The sequence below is a fragment of the Doryrhamphus excisus genome, chromosome 6 (assembly GCF_030265055.1).
Source record: "Doryrhamphus excisus isolate RoL2022-K1 chromosome 6, RoL_Dexc_1.0, whole genome shotgun sequence".
Classification (NCBI taxonomy): domain Eukaryota; kingdom Metazoa; phylum Chordata; class Actinopteri; order Syngnathiformes; family Syngnathidae; genus Doryrhamphus; species Doryrhamphus excisus.
Window position 1 is genome coordinate 20,720,513 of NC_080471.1, and position 21,151 is coordinate 20,741,663.

At 38.7% G+C, this 21,151-nt stretch overlaps 1 protein-coding gene across 8 annotated transcripts in view; it reads right to left on the reverse strand.

Annotated features, from left to right (window-relative positions):
- ppfibp1b (PPFIA binding protein 1b) overlaps positions 1-21,151 on the reverse strand; it is a 28,719-nt gene that overhangs the window by 1,285 nt on the left and 6,283 nt on the right. Inside the window, exons 2-25 of one of the 8 annotated variants that reach the window (XM_058076191.1) lie at positions 19,265-19,346; positions 17,983-18,188; positions 16,622-16,711; positions 16,422-16,535; positions 16,198-16,329; positions 15,303-15,395; positions 12,180-12,272; positions 10,488-10,605; positions 10,299-10,331; positions 9,606-9,667; positions 9,018-9,102; positions 8,070-8,200; positions 7,391-7,488; positions 6,552-6,609; positions 6,300-6,474; positions 4,944-4,976; positions 4,333-4,474; positions 3,756-3,887; positions 3,521-3,671; positions 3,341-3,452; positions 3,170-3,258; positions 1,577-1,699; positions 1,369-1,494; positions 1,116-1,304 (exon numbers count right to left, since the gene is read on the reverse strand). In XM_058076191.1, coding sequence (XP_057932174.1) covers positions 1,116-1,304; positions 1,369-1,494; positions 1,577-1,699; positions 3,170-3,258; positions 3,341-3,452; positions 3,521-3,671; positions 3,756-3,887; positions 4,333-4,474; positions 4,944-4,976; positions 6,300-6,474; positions 6,552-6,609; positions 7,391-7,488; positions 8,070-8,200; positions 9,018-9,102; positions 9,606-9,667; positions 10,299-10,331; positions 10,488-10,605; positions 12,180-12,272; positions 15,303-15,395; positions 16,198-16,329; positions 16,422-16,535; positions 16,622-16,711; positions 17,983-18,188; positions 19,265-19,328 — 2,649 coding nt within the window. In that variant the 5' untranslated portion in view covers positions 19,329-19,346. Of the gene's footprint in view, positions 1-1,115; positions 1,305-1,368; positions 1,495-1,576; positions 1,700-3,169; positions 3,259-3,340; positions 3,453-3,520; positions 3,672-3,755; positions 3,888-4,332; positions 4,475-4,943; positions 4,977-6,299; positions 6,475-6,551; positions 6,613-7,390; positions 7,489-8,069; positions 8,201-9,017; positions 9,103-9,605; positions 9,668-10,298; positions 10,332-10,487; positions 10,606-12,179; positions 12,273-15,302; positions 15,396-16,197; positions 16,330-16,421; positions 16,536-16,621; positions 16,712-17,982; positions 18,189-19,264; positions 19,347-21,151 lie in introns of all 8 variants that reach the window. The other 7 variants (XM_058076190.1, XM_058076192.1, XM_058076193.1 and 4 more) reach the window with 7 other exon arrangements.

The following is a 21,151-nucleotide window of genomic DNA, read 5'->3' on the forward strand; positions in this document are numbered from 1 at the left end:
GAGGCCCCCGCCTTGATATGAAAGTTTAATGTTAGTGCGGCCCGCGCAAGTTTGATATGGATGCTGTATGGTATCATGTACCCAGAAAAAAAATATTACGTTTGATTAATGTTCATGTTAAAGGTTAAATAACTGTTAATAGTTATCCTCCCTATCTGTGTGGAAGTGGTAAGTTTTTGGCTATTTAAGTTTAAAGGAAATAACTTGAAGGCTACCGTTTAGGTCGCTAGCTCTCTAGTTTGCGAGTTAGCATGTGTCTCAAGACCCTGCAGTTGCGCAATATGTTGTAAATAAAAAGAGAATAAATGTGACTATAGTCGTGTTTTGTCATGTCTACAGGGCTCTAATAATGCTTTGTTCATTTTAATCTGAAAAAAATAATTTGTCTACCCACCAACTATATGTGGTTTCTTAAGTTTTTATTATTTGGTGTTTTATTATTATTATAATATTTATTTATTATTGATTGATTTTCTTTATTCTTGATTTGTTTATTTATTTTTCATCTTATTTTGTGTAGAAAAATAAAAATTAAGATATTTAACAGTGGAATGTTTTATCAGAGCTTTTATTGTAGAAAATCGGAACAAAAGCAAAGTTTATTAATTTTTCTGTTTTTAATAAATGTGTTTTTTTTGTTTTTTTTTTGGAAAACCTGATGTGGCCCAGCCTTGCCCAGACCCTAGCTCCAGTGGCCCCCCAAGTAAATTGAGTTTGAGACCCCTGATGTAAAAGGATATCGATTTCGGAACTATGGGCCATTATTTAAAACAATGCAGTCAGCAAGCATATTTTTGTATTACTATTTTTGTTATATTATTAGCATATTAGCTCTTAAACTCGTGCACAAACATTCAGCAAATACAAAATGTGATCGAGTGAGACCTCTCACACTGACACAATCATGTTTTTGTTTATTTGTGAGATTTGTTTTAACGGCAATTTTATCTCCTTTTAATGTGTCTCCCTCCATAATGTTTCCTGTTTATTTATTAATTTTTATTAATTTATTATTTAATTTATATGTAATGTTCCCCGGGGGCCAATAACAATGTTTTTAAAAAATTAGTATAGGAAATGTCATCTGATATTAGGAAGCAGTACTGTGCACCCACCTTAACCTTGATGGTAGCAGTCAGCAGAGTATAGTCCGGGTTTTCCAAACATTCCTGTTTGAGCTGCTGGGCCTCGGAACCAACGAGCAGGTTGAAATGCGTGGCGAGATGGCGACGCAGTAGAGTCTTGTTGGGGGGGATGTTCAACAGCAGCGCCATGGTCTCCACATTAAAGCGCGGCTCCAGCACCTGATTTCAGACAAACTGTGTCTTATTTATCTGTTCTTATGGAATCTACAACTTCCTCCCTCACCATAAGACCTCCATGAACGCCGCTCCCTCTCAAGTTGGGAGCGTACTCGGCCAGATCGGCTGAACGCAGCCACTCCATGACTCTGTGGTTGGTCCACTGGGAAATCTCCGCTGGTGATATGTTATTCTGTAAGACATGTACGAGAAGGTGAGTTTAAATGTTTACAAAAAAAAAAGTGACTTGATCAGAGAAACGATGAGGTCTGAACCTCGTCAGATGGTCTGCGTCGTAAGCAGTTGGGCTCATAGTTGTTGAGTCGCAGGACTTGGATGGCTCTCTTGATGCTGAGGTGGTGTAGGACGCTGCCGACCTTCAGGGAGAGAAGGTCATCCTGGGAGCACAAGGACACGTCAACGGCGTCAAAAGGATCCTCATAATACAACAGTAACTTTAAAAAGGTGAATCAGTAGAGATGGTATGAATATTTCATATGATTATTTTAATGGTTTTATTTCATTTGAACATGTATCAGATTACAATTGAATGCATCACATAATCAGTTCACAGTTCCACATGTCCAAAAGGAGTAGGAAGAAGCAAAGCTTATTAAATCCTACCCCTCCATCTGGTACTTTTACAATCAGTAACTGTTACATTTGTTCACTTCCTGCTTTCCTAATAGAGTTAAAAAAAATTTTTTTATATTTTTGTCACGTATCATTTGAACATGTATCAGATTACAATTGAATGCATCACATAATCAGTTCAGTTCCACATGTCCAAAAGGAGTAGGAAGAAGCAAAGCTTATTAAATCCTACCCCTCCATGTGGTACTTTTACAATCAGTAACTGTTATATTTGTAACATTTGTTCACTTCCTGCTTTCCTAATAACACACATGCCTATGAAATGAAAGTATTTTTTTATTGTGTATTGGATTCCGAGATGCTAATCGCTAAATCGTAAACGATCATTTTGAAACAATACGGCAACTGTCTTACTGGTTACCAGTTTTCTTTGATGGCTGGTGTGAAGTATTTCGTCTTGAGTGAATCAGTCAAGATTAATCTGACACTTTCAGCAGAGCTCAATGCTGTGATGTTGTCAAGTAGACTAACCACTAGCATGCTAGGTGTTAGCATGATTTTTTTAATGTGTTGTTATAGGTAAAAACTTACATAGACAGTGTTTTCATGTTAGGTGTTAGCATGCTAACATTAGCAAGTTAGCATTTTTGCTAACATTAGCAAGTTAGCATTTTTGCTAACATTAGCAAGTTAGCATTTTTGCTAACATGCTAACATTAGCAAGTTAGCATTTTTGCTAACTTGTTAACATGCTAACAGTTTTAAATGTTAACATTGCTAATGTGTTCATGTTAGCAAGTTAGCATTTAAGCCATTTTCATATGTATGAATTTACATATATATATTAAGCGCTATTATGCTATGTGCTAGCGTGCTAACAGCTAGCATGTTCAAATTGTTAGCATGCTACAATTAGCCTGTTAGCTTTTTTGTTATTTTCAAAAAGGTATAAACCGACAGTGTATTCACATCCAGTGTTAGCATGCTAACAGCTGGCATGCTAGCATTATTAACATGCTAAAACTAGTATTTTTGATTTTTTTGTTTTTTTCAGGTGTTTTTTTCAGGCGTTAACATGCTAACAGTAAGCGTGCTAACAACAACATTTCAGTCTGGCTTCAGCTAAATCAGCGCTAGGTATTAGCATACTAGCTACAGCATTTCCACCCGGTGTCAGCTTGTCAGAGTTGGGGTGCGGGATTCGACAGTGAGTCCAGCACTACAATTCTTGGAGATGAATAAATCCATCTATCAATCCATCAAAAACCACTCACCACAGTCATGTAGTGCAACATGCGACCGTCCACCCGTCCCTCATCAAACTGAGTCTTATACTGTGGCAGCCCGATGTCATCCAGCCACCCTGATAGGAGGAGCAAAACAGGTTGTCATAGCAACAACACTGTCACAAAGTAGTAGTAGTTGAATGGTCAGCTGCTACTCACTCGTCACCCAGTTGTAGTCAAGCTTTCCCTTATTGTCCTCTTCCTCTGAGCCGAGAGCCTGCAGAGCCAGCTGCAGCTTCTTACGGTGCAGCGAGTGTTTGATGCCCAGTTCCTGAAAATCAACAAGGGGACGTGTGTTTTCATTGACTATAATACAGCCTCTTTTCTGTTCCATCTCACCCTCTCCAGGTCCTGTTGGGAGGCCTGAAGCAGCGTCTGTCCGGAGGAAATCCAAACCCGTGCCATGTTCACATAAAGACCGAGACCTTGCTCCTGCAGCCAGTCGCACACTTGATCCTTTGACCAGCGTGCGAAGGGAGCGTCCACGTCACTGTGATTCCCATGAAGTAAACGGGGTAAAAATTAAAACTCAGCTTGCTGAAGACAAGAGTGGAATTATTGAATGAATGCCTACTTGTTGACGCGCTGGAAGTCCCGAGACCAACCGAGCCTGGGTCCGGCTGTGGCTCGCACTCCGCCTCTTTTAAAATCTCCAGGTGGCAGGTTGTCATCCAGGTTAAATGTAGTAGACTGACTTCTTTTAAGCCTTCATTGGAATAATATCATTTACATTTTAACAAGGTGTTTGTCAGGGAATATTCATTCATTCATTCATTCATTTTCTACCGCTTTTTCCTCACGAGGGTGCTGGAGCCTATCCCAGCTGTCTTCGGGCAAGAGGCGGGGTACACCCTGGACTGGTCGCCAGCCAATCACAGGGCACATATAGACAAACAACCATTCACACTCACATTCATACCTATGGACAATTTGGAGTCGCTAATTAACCTAGCATGTTTTTGGAATGTGGGAGGAAACCGGAGTACCCGGAGAAAACCCACGCATGCACGGGGAGAACATGCAAACTCCACACAGAGATGGCCAAGGGTGGAATTGAACCCTGGTCTCCTAGCTGTAAGGTCTGCGCGCTAATCACTCGACCGCCGGGCCGCCTGTCGGGGGAATATTTGACATCAAATTTTCCCACTCACTTGCCAAATAGTTTCTTAATTCCTTTGGACTTTTTCTTGCCCTCCGGAGTGGTGGAGAGCGTATTCGTGCTGTCGCTGTTTGCCGACCTCTGAGGGAGTCCAGCCAGGTCCAGATGGTCTGTACCTCGGTGCTCGGTTTCAGCTGTTTCGGGACAAAACGGACACAGAACATGAACAAGGTGTTGAGCATCAGAAATCGTGGCTTCGTCTGTGGTGCCTGAAAGCAGCCAGACGGACATGTGATGACTCCTTGGGGGGGGTCAAAAAGCTGGACTTTGCATGCAAGCTGGTGCATGCGGACAAAAACATGAAAGAAAAGAAATTCATGTGAATGAGTTATAATGGAAGAACGTATGAAGCTCTTGAAGATTACATGATCATTTCAGTTGGATACACATGTGTCTGGGGTTGGGAGTGAAAAGAAGGCAAAACACATGCAGGCACACAGGAAAACTGTCTTTATGCCGCACAGACATCATGTGACTAGCATCAAGTAACAAACTGCAGCTGCTACAACGTAAGCCCAGGCGATGAGTAGAAAAGGCGCAGCTGTATAACAAAGAGTAGCTTTCTCCGTCCTCCCTGCAAACGACCAGTAGGTTATACTGTACCTAGCATAGGTGCGCTCGCACTCCGGTTGCGGTCTTCATGTGTTACATGGACACAACACACACCACAGGTACCCAACGAAAAAGAAAAACAAGACACACATAATTCACGATTGAAATATGAGGAGAAATATGATCTCAGGGAAGAAGTACATTTGAAACACTTCTATGCTAGGACTACGTTATGCTAGCCATAGCATTTCAGTATGTGGAATCAAACTATGGAATGGATTGAGTAAGACCCTCAAACAATGCACAACGATGAGCCAATTCAAGAAACAATACAAGCAGTTGATGTTTGCTAAATACAAGGATGAAGAGTCTTGAACCAGTCATGATGTGCTATATATATCACTATATTGACACTTACTATGGTACACATTATGTCATTGGATGGTCATATCACCTCCGACTTCGGCATGTGACAAAAATATAATTTAATTAATAAAATTAATAAAAAATTAAAAATTAAAAATCTTTTAGACGACAATGACGAAAAATATTGTCAACTCTGTTTCAACTTCCTAAGACCCAGAGAAGCATTTTTTATTCAATGTCACAGCGTTTCACAGTCTGTTAAAACACTACAAAAATAAAAGCTGTTGTGCTGTGGAAAGGACATCCTGAGATTTCCAGTGATGCCTGATTTATTGGGGTTTGTCCAAAGAAATAAAAAATCTCTTTTCTTTTTAGTTAAAGTCGTTATATTCATCCAGTTATTGTATAGGAATGTAAAACTGAGATAGTGCAGAAAATGTGATATGGTCAAATCGCCTCGTACTTCGGTACGTGACAAAAATAAAAAAAATAAAAAAATAAAAACTAGAACTATATTAGGAAAGCAGGAAGTGAACAAATTTTAAGCCCACAGTTCATTCTTTTATTGGCCTGCCGGCTATTGTAGAAATAAAATTGAGCAAAAAAAAAAAAGTCCCAGCTTTGCGTCCTTTTATTTTTGTTTTACAAAAACAAACAAAAAAAACCTTAAACTGTATTATGGAAAGCAGGAAGTGAACAAATGCAACAGTTACTGATTGTAAAAGTACCAGATGGAGGGGTAGGATTTAATAAGCTTTGCTTCTTCCTACTCCTTTTGGACATGTGGAACTGTGAACTGATTATGTGATGCATTCAATTGTAATCTGATGCATGTTCAAATGAAATAAAACCATTACCATTACCAAATAAACACAAGTTTGGAGGAAAACTTTTACACAAGAGCCTGTTCTCGGAGTGGGGGTTGGGGGACTTTCATTGTGTGGGCGACAAATAATGGCCTGTGTGGTATATATACCACATGGGTGTGGCTTGGGCCTATAAAAAGATGAGTTCAGGTCAGTCACCTTGTTATGTGCTTACCAAGATTTGGAGAGTTTCCAGTCTTCTTTCCCCCGCGAAGCTTAAAGAAGCCCTTTCCAAAAGACGAGCGTGCCTTTTTGGAGCCAAAGCTGTCCTCTTCCGTGGTTGAGATCGAGGCTGCTGGGGGATTCGCTGATAGCTTCTCACCCATTTGAATGATCTCCTCACTTGTGTTCTGGAGTAAACGCAGGACAGTTGGTTAGTGGCTTGGAAACTACAAAACGGCTTATTTTATTATTAATTGTTGCTTACCTTCTCATTTTTGCTCCTTTCTACAAGGTCGTGGCTGGTAGTCTTTGCTGTAGCTATGCTGCTGCAATAAGCGTCAGGATCAGTATTTAGCATAGAGTGCACAAATCAATCACAATTATTTATTATGTAGGGCGCATTTAGTTATAAAAACGCATTTATTAAAAACAGAAAAATATACAAACTTTTTCAGTGCTTTGGTTCCGATTTTCTACAATAAAAGCTCTGATAAAACATTCCACTGTTCTCAAATATCTTAATTTTTATTTTTCCTGCACAAAATAAGATGAAAAATAAATAAATCAAGAATAAAGAAAATCAATCAATCAGTAATAAATAAATATAATAATAATAATAAAACTCAAAAATAAAAACTTAATAAACCACATATAGTTGGTGGGTAGACAAATTATTTTTTTCAGATTAAAATGAACAAAGCATTATTAGAGCCCTGTAGACATGACAAAACACGACTATAGTCACATTTATACTCTTTTTATTTACAACATATTGCGCAACTGCAGGGTCTTGAGACACATGCTAACTCGCAAACTAGAGAGCTAGCGACCTAAACGGTAGCCTTCAAGTTATGTCCTTTAAACTTAAATAGCCAAAAACTTACCACTTCCACACGGATAGGGAGGATAACTATTAACAGTTATTTAACCTTTAACATGAACATTAATCAAACGTAATAATTTTTTCTGGGTACATGATACCATACAGCATCCATATCAACATTAAACTTTCATATCAAGGCGGGGGCCTCAAACTAGTGTCCTGCGGGCCACATTTGGCGTGTTTGAGACCCCTGATGTAGGGGACATCTTAACATCTTTCACCTTTCCACATGTGTTGCTGCAGACTCTGAATGTTGCTCAGTCTCAGCAGGCCTGGGCGAGGGGGAACCATCGTCACTCAGCCCATTGAAGAGCTCCATCTACACGCCAACGTCAAAATAAACACAAAACACAGACCCACACTGTTAGGTAGTGTGCACTGCCTGTGAATGTTGCCTTCAAGGGCCTCCAGCATAAACTGCACAAGAACTGACAGAATAAATGATTTAGTTAATTGGCTGTCAACACCTTAATGCTAATTTGAAATGAGTGATGTGTGTGTGAGACATTTGTGTCTAACTGACCGTGTTAAAGTTGAATGCGATTTGACGTTCTGGTTATATCCTTCACAAGATGCGACATTGGTGGAGCCCAATAGAAGTTGTAATGGTTTATATTTGAATGTTCAACATGACCTGCGCACGAAAACTACTCAGACCTTGTGGGATATTGTGAGTAAGTCATGTGACACATGTAAACAGGAAGTACTTAGTGCTTAGTCCAGGGTTGAGAAATCCACAGCCATCAAGGTAACGCAATATGCAATTCAGTCTCATAATGTAAATTAAGAAATTATTATTTCTACAATCGGGGTGCACCTTTTGCCAAATAGAAGAGTTAGCTTACACAAAAAAAACACATTTGTTCGTATTAACATTGACTTATATTATAATGCACAAACCTCATCTCCGTTCCTCCTTTGCACATCAACGTCTGTAAGCTCATCTTTGTCCACAGACACATGGCTGGCTGATGAGCATGAAGTGGAACCATCAGCGTGACTCTCCACATGTTCACTGTCTTTCGGTTTCTCTGTTGTATATAATGGTAAAAAGCAATGACAGAAATGCGATTTATTTGGTATTGGAACCTCTCCGTCATACTACTACTATCATCTGAAGACATCAAATACAGTAGTAACTAAACAATATACAGATGATTTTATAAGACGCTTAATGACTGAGCTGTATAATAGGCAAAAAAAAACACAAATGAAGACTCTCAACTGAGACTCACTCAATCTCGGGTTATGGTAATGTCCTTCATTGATGTCGATATTTTCTTTACATTGTAAGAACTGCTCTCTATTTATTAGGTATGATACTGGGCCTGATACCAGACAAACCATTTGATGATCTTATTATAACATACTATTTAATCATGAGCTTATTATCACATACTATTTAATCAAAAGACCATTTTGTTTCTAGAAAATGTTCAGTTTATTACATGTATTATATCTAAACAGTGTAAACACAATAATTGCAAAAATATTTCAACAATAATATTTTATCAACAGTCTTATCTTATCAATGTCTGACAATTAAAGTTCCAATAATCAAGTTTGGGTTTTTTGGTGACTGGAGAAGCACTAGGAATATTTATAGTGTGTGTTCACGCTCATGCGCTGTGCTCTGATTGGTTGTTTGTCACGGGCACGATACCAGAGCAGCGCGCTCTGAGTGGACAGCTTCGGGGGCTGATACTGGACATGGTTAAACTCTGGAGTATCACTGCCCTGGGCTTTGACACAGTATCATTTCGGCCTTTTCCCGTATCATTCATGGGCGGTTTCTAGGGTACAGGGCCAATTAATACTGTAGTATGTGATAATATAAAGATATCTAACCTTTTTTCCCTTGTACTGACATGACCATGTCCTGAACCTTCTTGTACCTCAGCAGTGATTGCTTCAGTTCTTCGATCTTAAGGTCCTGCAAACAGGAGAGATGAACAAACACAAATGGAGAGCACATATGACCTTTTAAGTGCTTATGAGAGCAAAATATGTCACTTCTTTCGGCCAAAGCACACCATAGTTATCACGACACGCTATCAATGAATGTATATATATATATATATATATATATATATATATATATATATAGAGAGAGAGAGAGAGTAAAAAATAGACAATTTAACAAGATATATACAAGATATATATATATATATATATATATATATATATATATATATATATATATATATATATATATATATATATATATATATACAAGATATATATATATATATATATATATATATATATATATATATATCTTGTATATATCTTGTTAAATTGTCTTTTTTTTACTCTACTTTTTTTTTTTATTTGACTATTGCACTGAAAGGAGAAGCTCTCCAATCTCGTCGTACATCTCGTATAATGACAATAAAGGCCATACCATTCCATTTAAAGGCAAATTATAATAAATACCTTCTCTTCATTGGCTGCCATTAGCGATTCGACCGCCTTCTTCATTCTCTGCACTTCCACATCTGGTGAGCAACAACAATTGTTAGACACGTGGAAGTCAGCAGTTTCTGGGTGGGCGATCAGCTGGAACGCAGGATTAAATAGCTGACAAAAAGAATAACTCATTAGTGACGTTACATCAGTATGTTTTTAAGGTTTGATTTCTTGTGTGATTTTCATCTTTATAATAAAATGGTATGAGCCAAACAATAAATGCAATGTATTTCACCACATAATACAATTATCATTGTTTTTTTTAGATGCACCTGTATGTGTGTTTTAAGCTTGTGAAGTTGCATTAAATATGGAGACATTCATAACAACAGTGGTTAGCACTGGTGTAAGCAGGGGATGTTTTAGAGGAGTTTGGGGTGGTGGGTCATCGGGGCTGCAGGAGTTGAGGCAGAGGGTTGAGTGAACAGCATGAAAAGGTTACAAACACATTTCATTCCTCATTCCCATCAAAACCACAAAGCAAGTAGTCCTTGTTGCTGTACTAGCTTACATGTTAAAAAAAACCTTGAGGATGACGTTGGTTTGGTTGGGTTTAGGCAGATATTAGGACTCTGATGGACAAATATGGCTCATGCTCGTTCATGCAAATAGAAGACGAGATGGGTGCAATTATAAAAACGGAAGCATAGACCCTCTTACGTTTTTCTTTCAGCCTCTTTCTAAGGGTTTCATCTGGGTGAGAGAATAAACAGAACATCTGCAGTCAATGGCGACTTCTATATAAGAAAGTCGTCCACTGTCGTAGCGATTCAACACCGCCGTCATTAACATGGAAGTTCACGTGTCATGTATGTAATCACGTTGAATCCGACTGAACCGTTTTCCCACCTTTCTCTGTAATATCTGCATTGCTCGAGGCCATAGTTTTGAAGCCGGTCTCTTCCTGAAGTGGGTTCATCTCGCCGTCTTTGCCGTCCAGCTGTTTCCTTAGAATGGCGAGCTCCTCCTATGAAACACAAGACACGTGCTGAGGACATTTTATATACAAAGACTAGTATACTAACCACAACGCCACACTACAAACTAAGGATCGACTGATACATCAGCCGGACGATATTTGCGTTCTTTACTTGAATCGGTGTCGGCCGATACGTGCGTGTGTTTGCCGATGTATTTTCCCACCGCATGATTTACAGACAAGCATCCGATAGGTAATTGGTTATTTTTAGCCTTATGCATTATTTTAGCTGTTTGACGATGAACTATATCAGCAAGTTGAAGTACAGTAAACCTCGGATATATCGGATTCAATTGTTCCCACTGGTTTTGTCCGATATAAGCGAAATCCATTATATGCGTATACCGGAAAATGTCCGTTTTACGCATATATCGGATTTATATCCGGTATATGCGTAAATCGGATTTTATCCGTTATAAAAAGGCACTTCCTTGACTATGTTTCCAATGTACCTGGACTGGGAAATGAAAAGAGATGTAAGGTAATGAGAATTTAACTTTATTGGACTCTGAGCATAACAAATTGTTAATTAAGCTAGGCCCTGTTACGCCCGTCAGGCCTACGTTATTTCCAATAGTGAGGTTAAGATCTCATTCTATTCTCTTCCGTGCTAGTATTATTGACGTCACTCACTTTTATATTTGTCCTAAATCTGGAGCCAGGAGAAAGACAATAGCCAGTGACATCAACAAGATTAGCATAACGATGCGGCCATCCGATATATGCGAGGGAAATTTAATGGAAATGCATTGGAACGGGACTGGAGATTTTGTCCGAAATAGGCGAAATCCGTTATAAAAAATCTGATATATGCAATGAATTTTTATTGGAAATGCATTACAGAAAAATCGGTTCTTTTTTATCTGTCCGTTGTGAGCGAATTTCCGATATATCCGAGTCCGATATAGCCGAGGTTTACTGTACTTGTGATTTTAGAAATAAGGAGTTAGTATGTTCTCTGTAGGCGGCATTATGAATTATCCTTACTGGCCTTTTTTTGCAGTACATTTAGCGAGTGAAGATTGCTTTTATAGTTATTAGTCCATATTTCCACACAATAAGTAAAGATATGGTAGAAATATTGACCATCGGCTAAGGGCGATGGGGAAAAAAAATCGATATTGGCTCTAAAAAAACCCATATCAGTCGATCCCTACTACAAACCACAACATCAAATGGTTCATAGATGCAGATGTGGCGTGCTCTGAAGGTGTGTATATGTGAGGTGGGTGGTAAGCACAGAGTAACCATTGCAAAGGGAAATCCAATTAATTCAGGACACATCACAAAAGCAAATATCGTAGGATCAGAGCAGGAATCAGGCACAAAAAAAAAAAAAAACTTAAGCAAGGGATCTGTGTTTAATTGCCGTCTGAATTTCTACTTGTACTTTCTGTAAATGTTGGGTTAAAAGGGTTAAAGCTCAAAAGAAAGGCTGCAAGGCCACTGAAACGGTTTTGACATCCTTAAAAATAAAAACAGAGGAGAAGCCGAAGGAAGGGAGAGGCCAAACCTATAATGATACAGCAGACACAACAGTTGATTCCTGAGAAACGCCAAACCTTCAGAGCCAGCAGTTTGTGCTCCTTCCTCTGTTTCTCATACTGCATCTGGCCCATTTTGATTTTCTGGCTAGAAAGCTTTGCCATTAACGACTAGCGGTAGAGAAAGAAAGCCAAGACAATGAGAGAAAATGTGAAAGAAAGACAATAGTATTTGGACACATGCTCCTTAAATCCATTATTTCAAGGGAGGTGCCCTTTTAAAACAGCTTAAATCCTAATTACATGTTTATTTTTCAAAGACATTTCAGGCAATACTATGCTTCCACCTTTGTGGGAACGGTTCAGGAAATCCAACATGTTCCAGTAAGTTTGTGGTTCAGTGCACAAAGGTCCGGAAAGGCATGCTTGCACGAGGTTTGGTTTGAAGAAAGCCCTCACCTTAAAACACCAGAAGAGACCTCTCATCTAATTTTAGTGACCGCTGATCTTAACATCGCTTTAAATGGACACCATTTCCCACATGAATGCAAACATGTTGTTTTAAGTTTGCCCAGAAAAGTTGAAACACTTCTTACAAAGACGGACCGACGGTCTCTGTATTAGGGATGGAAACTATAAATCAATGTATTGAATGTAAACAGGGCTCTACATTAAAAACAAAAATGACTTGCCCAATGGGGAAACCTTAAGGTGAGAACTACTTGCCCGAACTTGCCCCATGTAAAATGAAAAAAAAACTGCCATAATGATATCATCTAATTTTCATCAGTTTTTGCTGTTTTCCTTCAGAAGTTGTTGAAAAATTAGACGATCGCTGATTGGTCGATCGCGAACAAGAACGGCTGTGGGTTGAACGCGGACTGTGGACTGCGGCCTGCGGTCTAAATAAACGATTCTGATTGGTCCATTTCAAGATTTGCAAGGATTGGTTTGCAAATTACCACCGGAATTACGCAGTCCGTGTTTTTACCAACACCCAACAAGAACCGCTTTAAAAAGTGCACTTTCCCGATGGGAATATCATTGATTGGATTTACTTGCCCCGAACTTTGTTTTAACTTTCCCCGGGCCCTCGGTACATCGTTATTGTCGAGCCCTGTTAAAGATAAGATAAGATAAGATAAGATATGCCTTTATTCGTCCCTCAGTGGGGAAATTTGTATTGCACAGCAGCAAGAGTACAGAATCAGTTAAGCAGTACAAAATACACAATATAGAAAAATAATCAATATAAACAACCCAAGTATTAACAAAATCCACAGTTTTTTCCCAGAGTTATATACAATACAGTATGTAGGTAATATGAAACGAGATGAGATATATGACCAGTCTATATACACTGAGATCTTGCTAAGTGAGTTAATAATTATGAAGTAATAATACTTCACATAGAACTTAGTATATTGCATTTAGAGCCCTTAATATTGCACATGGAGGTTGATCAGATATTGCACAGTGAATGGGGTCTGGAGTAACTATACTTACTATAATTATAGGTTATCACATGTTTTGTCTGGTATCAGGCCAGGTATCAAGTTCGAGACCGAAGGTACTGATACTGGCACTTGGGGGCATGATACCTGGCCTGATACCAGACAAACCATGTGATGATCTTATTATCACATACTATTAAATCATGAGCTTATTATCACGTACTATTTAATCAACAGACTATTTTGTTTCCAGAAAATGTTCAGTTTATTACATGTATTATATCTAAACAGTGTAAACACAATAATTGCAAAAATATTTCAACAATAATATTTTATCAACAGTCTTATCTTATCAATGTCTGACAATTAAAGTTCCATTAATCAAAGTTTGTTTTTTTTGGTGACTGGAGAAGCACTAGGCACTAAGCCAGGGGTCGGGAACCTTTTTGGCTAAGAGAGCCATGAAGGCCAGATATATTAAAATGTGTATCTGTGAGAGCCATATACATTTTGAATGCAATAAAATGTGTGCATTTTTATGTAAGACCAACAGTTTTAGATATAATGGGCTCTAATTATGTAGACCAGGCACACTGCCCCACGCCAATGGGGTGTGGCCAGCATACTTTCGTGAGCAGCGCAGTGTCTAATAATAAATCAAATACTTGCTGCCATTAATGCAACTTCTGCTGTTGCATAGTTTTGAACCGTATTCAGTACACGTATTTCATTATTTTGGCCATCTTCACCAGAAGGCTTGGTTCTGCAGCTTTAGCTATTTGACTAAAGGAGGAAAGTTTACATTTACATGTTTTTTTGACATCTCAATGACCGAGGTAGACTACCGCATTACCCAGTAATAATCAAGTTTTGGTGTTTGACCTGGAAAATATCATCAGGAAAGATAGATATGGTTGGCCGTATTGCCGTAGAATATAGATGGATGAATTAAAATGCATAAGAAAGTTGTTGATTTAGAATATTATTTTTAACAGTCATTTCTGTGATGGTTTACTTTAAAATGTTAGCAAAAATGCATTTTTATTGTGGTAAGAAATGCTTGAGAGCCAGATACAGTCATCAAAAGAGCCCTACCTGGCTCCCGAGCCATAGGTTCCCTACCTCTGCACTAAGCACTCGTGTGCTGTTCTCTGATTGGTTGTTTCACTCTGAGTGGAGAGCTACGGGGGCTGATACTGGACATGGTTAAACTCTATATTTTATTAGTATCACTGCCCTGGGCTTTGACACAGTATCATTTCGGCCTTTTCCCGTATCATTCATGGGCGGTTTCTAGGGTACAGGGCCAATTAATACTGTAGTATGTGATAAAAGCAAGTATTACACAGATGTACATAGTGGTGTAGAAGTCTATTGGGAGCAGTGCTGATGGGTCAAATTGTCAAAGTTGCACAGTATAGTCTGATTATTTTAGGCGGTGTTTACACATGTAATTGGGTAGGACCCTCCAATGCAGACCAAAATGTATAAATACACCATGCATAGTCGTGGTATGCATGTGCATGTGGTTAGCATCCACAATGCTGACAATAAAAAAAATGCATGAAGATAATCTGATCGAGACACACCCTCCATGTGGAAATCTACTGTACCTTGAAGTGATGGAATATGACAGGCTGAAGATGTGTACTAGCCTTAAATGATGTATGTATTACGGGAATTAGGAAGTATAAGCCAATGAAAAGCAAACACGAGTCGAGAACGCTTTGCATTTCAAACAACTTACCTTTGTTGTTTTAAGTTTCTTTTCATATTGTTGCTTTTCACTCTCGTGCTCCGTCAGTCTGTACCGCAGTTCGTTAATTTCCAGAATCAAATCCTGAAATAGGAGGAAACTCAAGTTCAATAGAAACCAATGCACACTGTGGCATCTGGGGCAAAATCTAGTTAGTAGTTAAGCAGAGCAGTACAAACGCTCGACAAGAAGAGCGTGTAGAAATTGCTAAATGTTCTCAATTACTAGTAGCTGTTCAATATAATATGTTGTAATAACAACAGTTTCTACCTCACAGCTAGGAGACCAGGGTTCAATTCCACCCTCGGCCATCTCTGTGTGGAGTTTGCATGTTCTCCCCGTGCATGCGTGGGTTTTCTCCGGGTACTCCGGTTTCCTCCCACATTCCAAAAACATGCTAGGTTAATTGGCGACTCCAAATTGTCCATAGGTATGAATGTGAGTGTGAATGGTTGTTTGTCTATATGTGCCCTGTGATTGGCTGGCGACTGGTCCAGGGTGTACCCCGCCTCTCGCCCCAAGACAGCTGGGATAGGCTCCAGCACCCCCGCGACCCTCGTGAGGAAAAAGCGGTAGAAAATGAATGAATGAACAACAGTTTCATTGCATTCATTCTGATAACAGTATTACTAAAACCACATCCCTTGTTTTGGGAATGTTGGCATTTTCCTGAGGTTAGCATGCAGCTGCTTTGAAACTTTGAAAAAAAGCTGTTCCTCTCCCACACAGGTGCCAACATGAATCAATGTCTATTTGGTGTGTGTGTGGGGTGGGGGTGGTGGCTGAGTGTGTGTGTGTGTGTTTTGGGGGTCGGGATAGGGGAGTTGCAAAAGAACTCAAAAGGACACAAAGACTTCTCCTGTCTAAAGGCACAAGCCTTGCATACCTCACTGTCCCGAAATCTTTCATCAAATTTCAATCTCTCTTTCTCCAAAGAATTCTGCTTCAACTTTAAATTGGATAATTCCGATATCAGCTCCAGCTTCTGGGTCTCCAGAGCTGTTCGGCACAGAAGCTCCTACAAAAGAAAAATGAAAACGGATATGAGGAAAAGTAAAAAAACTGGTAAGTATAACAAGGATATAAAAATAACAACAGCATAAATGTAACCTGTTGTAGCATCTCCTCAGTGGCGTTGAGCTTTTCCCTGTGTTCATCCAAACACAAATCCAGGTCCCGAATCTTCTCTCCCTGAGCCTCCACCTGGTCTGTCAGCACACTCACCTGCTTGCATACGGGACATTACTTATTAAAATGCTTTAAAAGAGAAAAAAATGTGTATTTGTGGACTTTGTGAGCTCAGATCAGACCTGAAGGACCAGGGACTCCTTATCACTCTCTAGCCGGGTAAGCCTCTCCTGGTAGTGGTCACCTCCACCCACAGAGATGTGTCCATTGGGCTACAGGGAGATAAATGGTGATGGTTTTATTTTATTTGTACATGCATCAGATTACAATTGAATGCATCACATAATCAGTTCACAGTTCCACATGTCCAAAAGGAGTAGGAAGAAGCAAAGCTTATTAAATCCTACCCCTCCATCTGGTACTTTTACAATCAGTAACTGTTACATTTGTTCACTTCCTGCTTTCCATAATACAGTTTAAGGTTTTTTTTTTGTTTTTTTTAAATAATGTACATTTAACGTACTTTGGTACGAGGTGATATGAGCATCCAATGACATAATGGGTACCGGCGTAAGTGTCAATATAGTGATATATAAAGCACATCATGACTGGTTCAAGACTCTTCATCCTTGTATTTAGCAAACATCAACTGCTTGTATTGTTTCTTGAATTGGCTCATCGTTGTGCATTGTTTGAGGGTCTTACTCAATCCATTCCATAGTTTGATTCCACATACTGAAATGCTATGGCTTTTTAACGTAGTCCTAGCATATAAGTGTTTCAAATGTAGTTCTTCCCTGAGATCATATTTCTCCTCTCTTGTAGAGAAGTATTAGATGACATTTTTAGCTAATTGGTTATTTTTAGCCTTGTGCATTATTTTAGCTGTTTGAAGATGAACTATATCAGCAAGTTGAAGTATTTGTGATTTTAGAAATAAATGTATTTTGGTGTGAGCGAGCGTGACATGTTTTTTTATATGAGTAGTACTTCTGTGCAGAACATAAACAAAACCTGGCTCCAATAATCAGACCACAGAACCTTACAGCATTACACAAAAACTGTGACAACTGGCTGGTAGTAGCCCACGTCTTTCCCAGACAAGAAATTGACATTCCCCTACAAGTCAGTTTCTTGTGACAAAAGACAAAACCGTTATCTTGCATTCCTGTGGAGCTCCACAAATGGGGCAGTCATGTTTCCACTTAGCAAAAATGCGTTTTTCGAATTCATCAATTAATGTCTGTCTTGCCTTTTTGCAATAACGGACCTTGGCAGCACTTTTAAGCAAGATGTGCTAAGGCAAATCAACAACATTGGGTTTTAAATGGGTTTCCAAGTGTGGGATATACTTAATAAGTGGAAAATTAACATAAATCTGAAAATTATTATGCATCCTGTTGGAAAATATGACATCACCATGAAGTATAAGCACAGTAATTAGAGACGTTTTTTTTACAGTGTTTCTAGATGTAAGAGACTAAATTCCACTGAGACGACGCAACTGAGACAAAAATACATTTTGTGGCCACGAGGCTCTCACCAGGCGACCCTGTAGCCACTCGACTAGATTTTCAGCAGTGGAGTCAGGGATCTGGCAGCGGAGACTGTTTCTTCCCTCGTTGTCCAGCAACTCCAGGATACCTCGAAGGTCTTCCAGAAGGTGAAGAGCCCGTAAGTTGCCCATGAAAGGAGAGCTGGGTGACTGACAGTCAAACAAGCCATTGGAGTAGTCGAGAGCCTTGGAGCCTGAAGGTGTTGAGAGGGAAGTTGAATACCCAGTGGAAGAGTAAAGTTTTAAACAGCTTGCTGTTCTTTATGAAGCTCAATAATAATCAATAAGCATATATTGTTAATGATGTTTAACCTCAGTGTCTTCTGAAACTTTTTGAATTATTGAGTTCTTGTACTGAGGTTGTCAATTGCAACCCTGTTATGTGTTGTTATGTGATGCCCTCAAATAAAACATGACTGCTCATCTCTCTGAAAATAAAATGGAGCTGGCAGGGGTCTCAAACACCCGGCCCGCGGGCCAAATGTGGCCCGCAGGACACTAGCTGGAGGCCCCCGCCTTGATATGAAAGTTGAATGTTAGTGCGCCCCCGCGCAAGTTTGATATGGATGCTGTATGGTATCATGTACCCAGAAAAAATTATTACGTTTGATTAATGTTCATGTTAAAGGTTAAATAACTGTTAATAGTTATCCTCCCTATACGTGTGGAAGTGGTAAGTTTTTGGCTATTTAAGTTTAAAGGAAATAACTTGAAGGCTACCGTTTAGGTCGCTAGCTCTCTAGTTTGCGAGTTAGCATGTGTCTCAAGACCCTGCAGTTGTGCAATATGTTGTAAATAAAAAGAGTATAAATGTGACTATAGTCGTGTTTTGTCATGTCTACAGGGCTCTAATAATGCTTTGTTCATTTTAATCTGAAAAAAATAATTTGTCTACCCACCAACTATATGTGGTTTCTTAAGTTTTTATTATTTGCCGTTTTATTATTATTATTATTATTATATTTATTTATTTATTACTGATTGATTTTCTTTATTCCTGATTTGTTTATTTATTTTTCATCTTATTTGTGTAGAAAAATAAAAATTAAGATATTTGAGAACAGTGGAATGTTTTATCAAAGCTCTTCTTGTAGAAAATGGAAAACAAAGCAAAGTTTATTCATTTTTCTGTTTTTAATAAATGCGTTTTTTTTTGTAAAACCTGATGTGGCCCAGTCTCGCCCAGACCCTAGCTCCAGTGGGCCCCAAGTAAATTGAGTTTGAGACCCCTGACTTATGGTGATGTCCCCATTGTGGATCCAAAGATTACCTGCTATAATGCCATCCATCTGCTCAAGAGCAGCTGCCAACATGTCGCTGGCATCCGCCATCATCTTCAGTCACTGATAAATCTAGAGGGGAGAAAAAAAAATCATAAATTGAATTATTTTTCTGTAATTGAATGGGAATATTCTGGCTCTTCTCTGGAGAGACAAAAACAGCAAAAAATATGCTGAGCATCTTGAATAGAACAGTCGCTACTTGAACTGAAGTCAAGATGCATTTCAATGTCCCGGTTGTGAACAATTGCCAGCAAAAGCATAGCGGTCTGATTATTATGGCTTATCAAAAGGCTGAATAGTAGGCCCATGCAGGGACCAACACAACACACATGCACTGGACTCATTAGCATGCATGCACATTTCCATCTCTTCGGGAACACTGCAGCTATTTAAACCCAATTCTGACGACATTTTATACTGGTTTATGTTTTTTATGTTTTTACAACAGGAGGAATATCTGACACATATACAGTACACCATTCAATTGGCTGCTTCACATCCTGGGAGTGTCCAACACTGGGACACATTTTCTAACTTTATGGAAACCACCCACAGACCTAACGCTGTTATTTCAGCATTCCTGTGGATAAATTTTCCACTTTATGTAAAAATAAGCATGCACAAAAAAAAATTGAGAGAGTTGAGAACCAGTACATAGTCAGTACCAGTACAATAGTGATGCTTTTCATTTAAGTCCATTTTATTGATACAGACTATTTTGGGTGTGTACTTATTTTACCACCATATTAACATGTTAGTATGGTGTGTGCGCTTGCACATAGCGTCATGGAAAAAATGATTCAGTTTCATGTAGTGACGACAACAAAAATAGGTCATAAGAGGTTTTTTTGGGCCGTATTAAAAAAAATAATAAAATCTGGAAGTTGCTAGATTGAAGCTATTTTTGTTATAATAATCATATTTGTCCATAGAAATGTACCTTTAGTTGTATCAGGCATTAAAATGGATCAGTTAACTCAGTGGTTCCCAGACATTTTTTTGCAGCACGCCCCCCTTTTGGAGATTAAATTATGAGAGAAAATAATAACACATGGTAATGGTTTTATTTCATTTGAACATGCATCAGATTACAATTGAATGCATCACATAATCAGTTCACAGTTCCACATGTCCAAAAGGAGTAGGAAGAAGCAAAGCTTATTAAATCCTACCCCTCCATCTGGTACTTTTACAATCAGTAACTGTTACATTTGTTCACTTCCTGCTTTCATAATATAGTTTAAGGTTTTTTTTTGGTCACATACCGAAGTAGGAGGTGATATGAGCATCCAATGACATAATGGGTACCATAGTAAGTGTCAATATAGTGATATATATAGCACATCATGACTGGTTCAAGACTCTTCATCCTTGTATTTAGCAAACATCAACTGCTTGTATTGTTTCTTGAATTGGCTCATCGTTGTGCATTGTTTGAGGGTCTTACTCAATCCATTCCATAGTTTGATTCCACATACTGAAATGCTGTATTGGATGACATTTTTAGCTAATTGGTTGTTTTTAGCCTTATGCATTATTTGAAGATGAACTATATCAGTAAGTTTAAGTATTTGTGATTTTAGAAATAAGGAGTTAGTATGTTCTCTGTAGGCGGCATTATGAATTATCCTTACTGACCTTTTTTGTAGTACATTTAGCGAGTGAAAATTGCTTTTAATAGTTATTAGCCCATATTTCCACACAATAACTAAGATAACATTACTCCAATATTCAATGCAATGGTCACTTTTACAGTTCAAATAATATACTGGCGAGTTTACCAAGCCACCAAGAATAAACAAAAACCTAAAGATTTTTTTTTCTGCTGTACACAGAACAACACAGCTGCCTGCTGCGGCACATCTAAACACAAT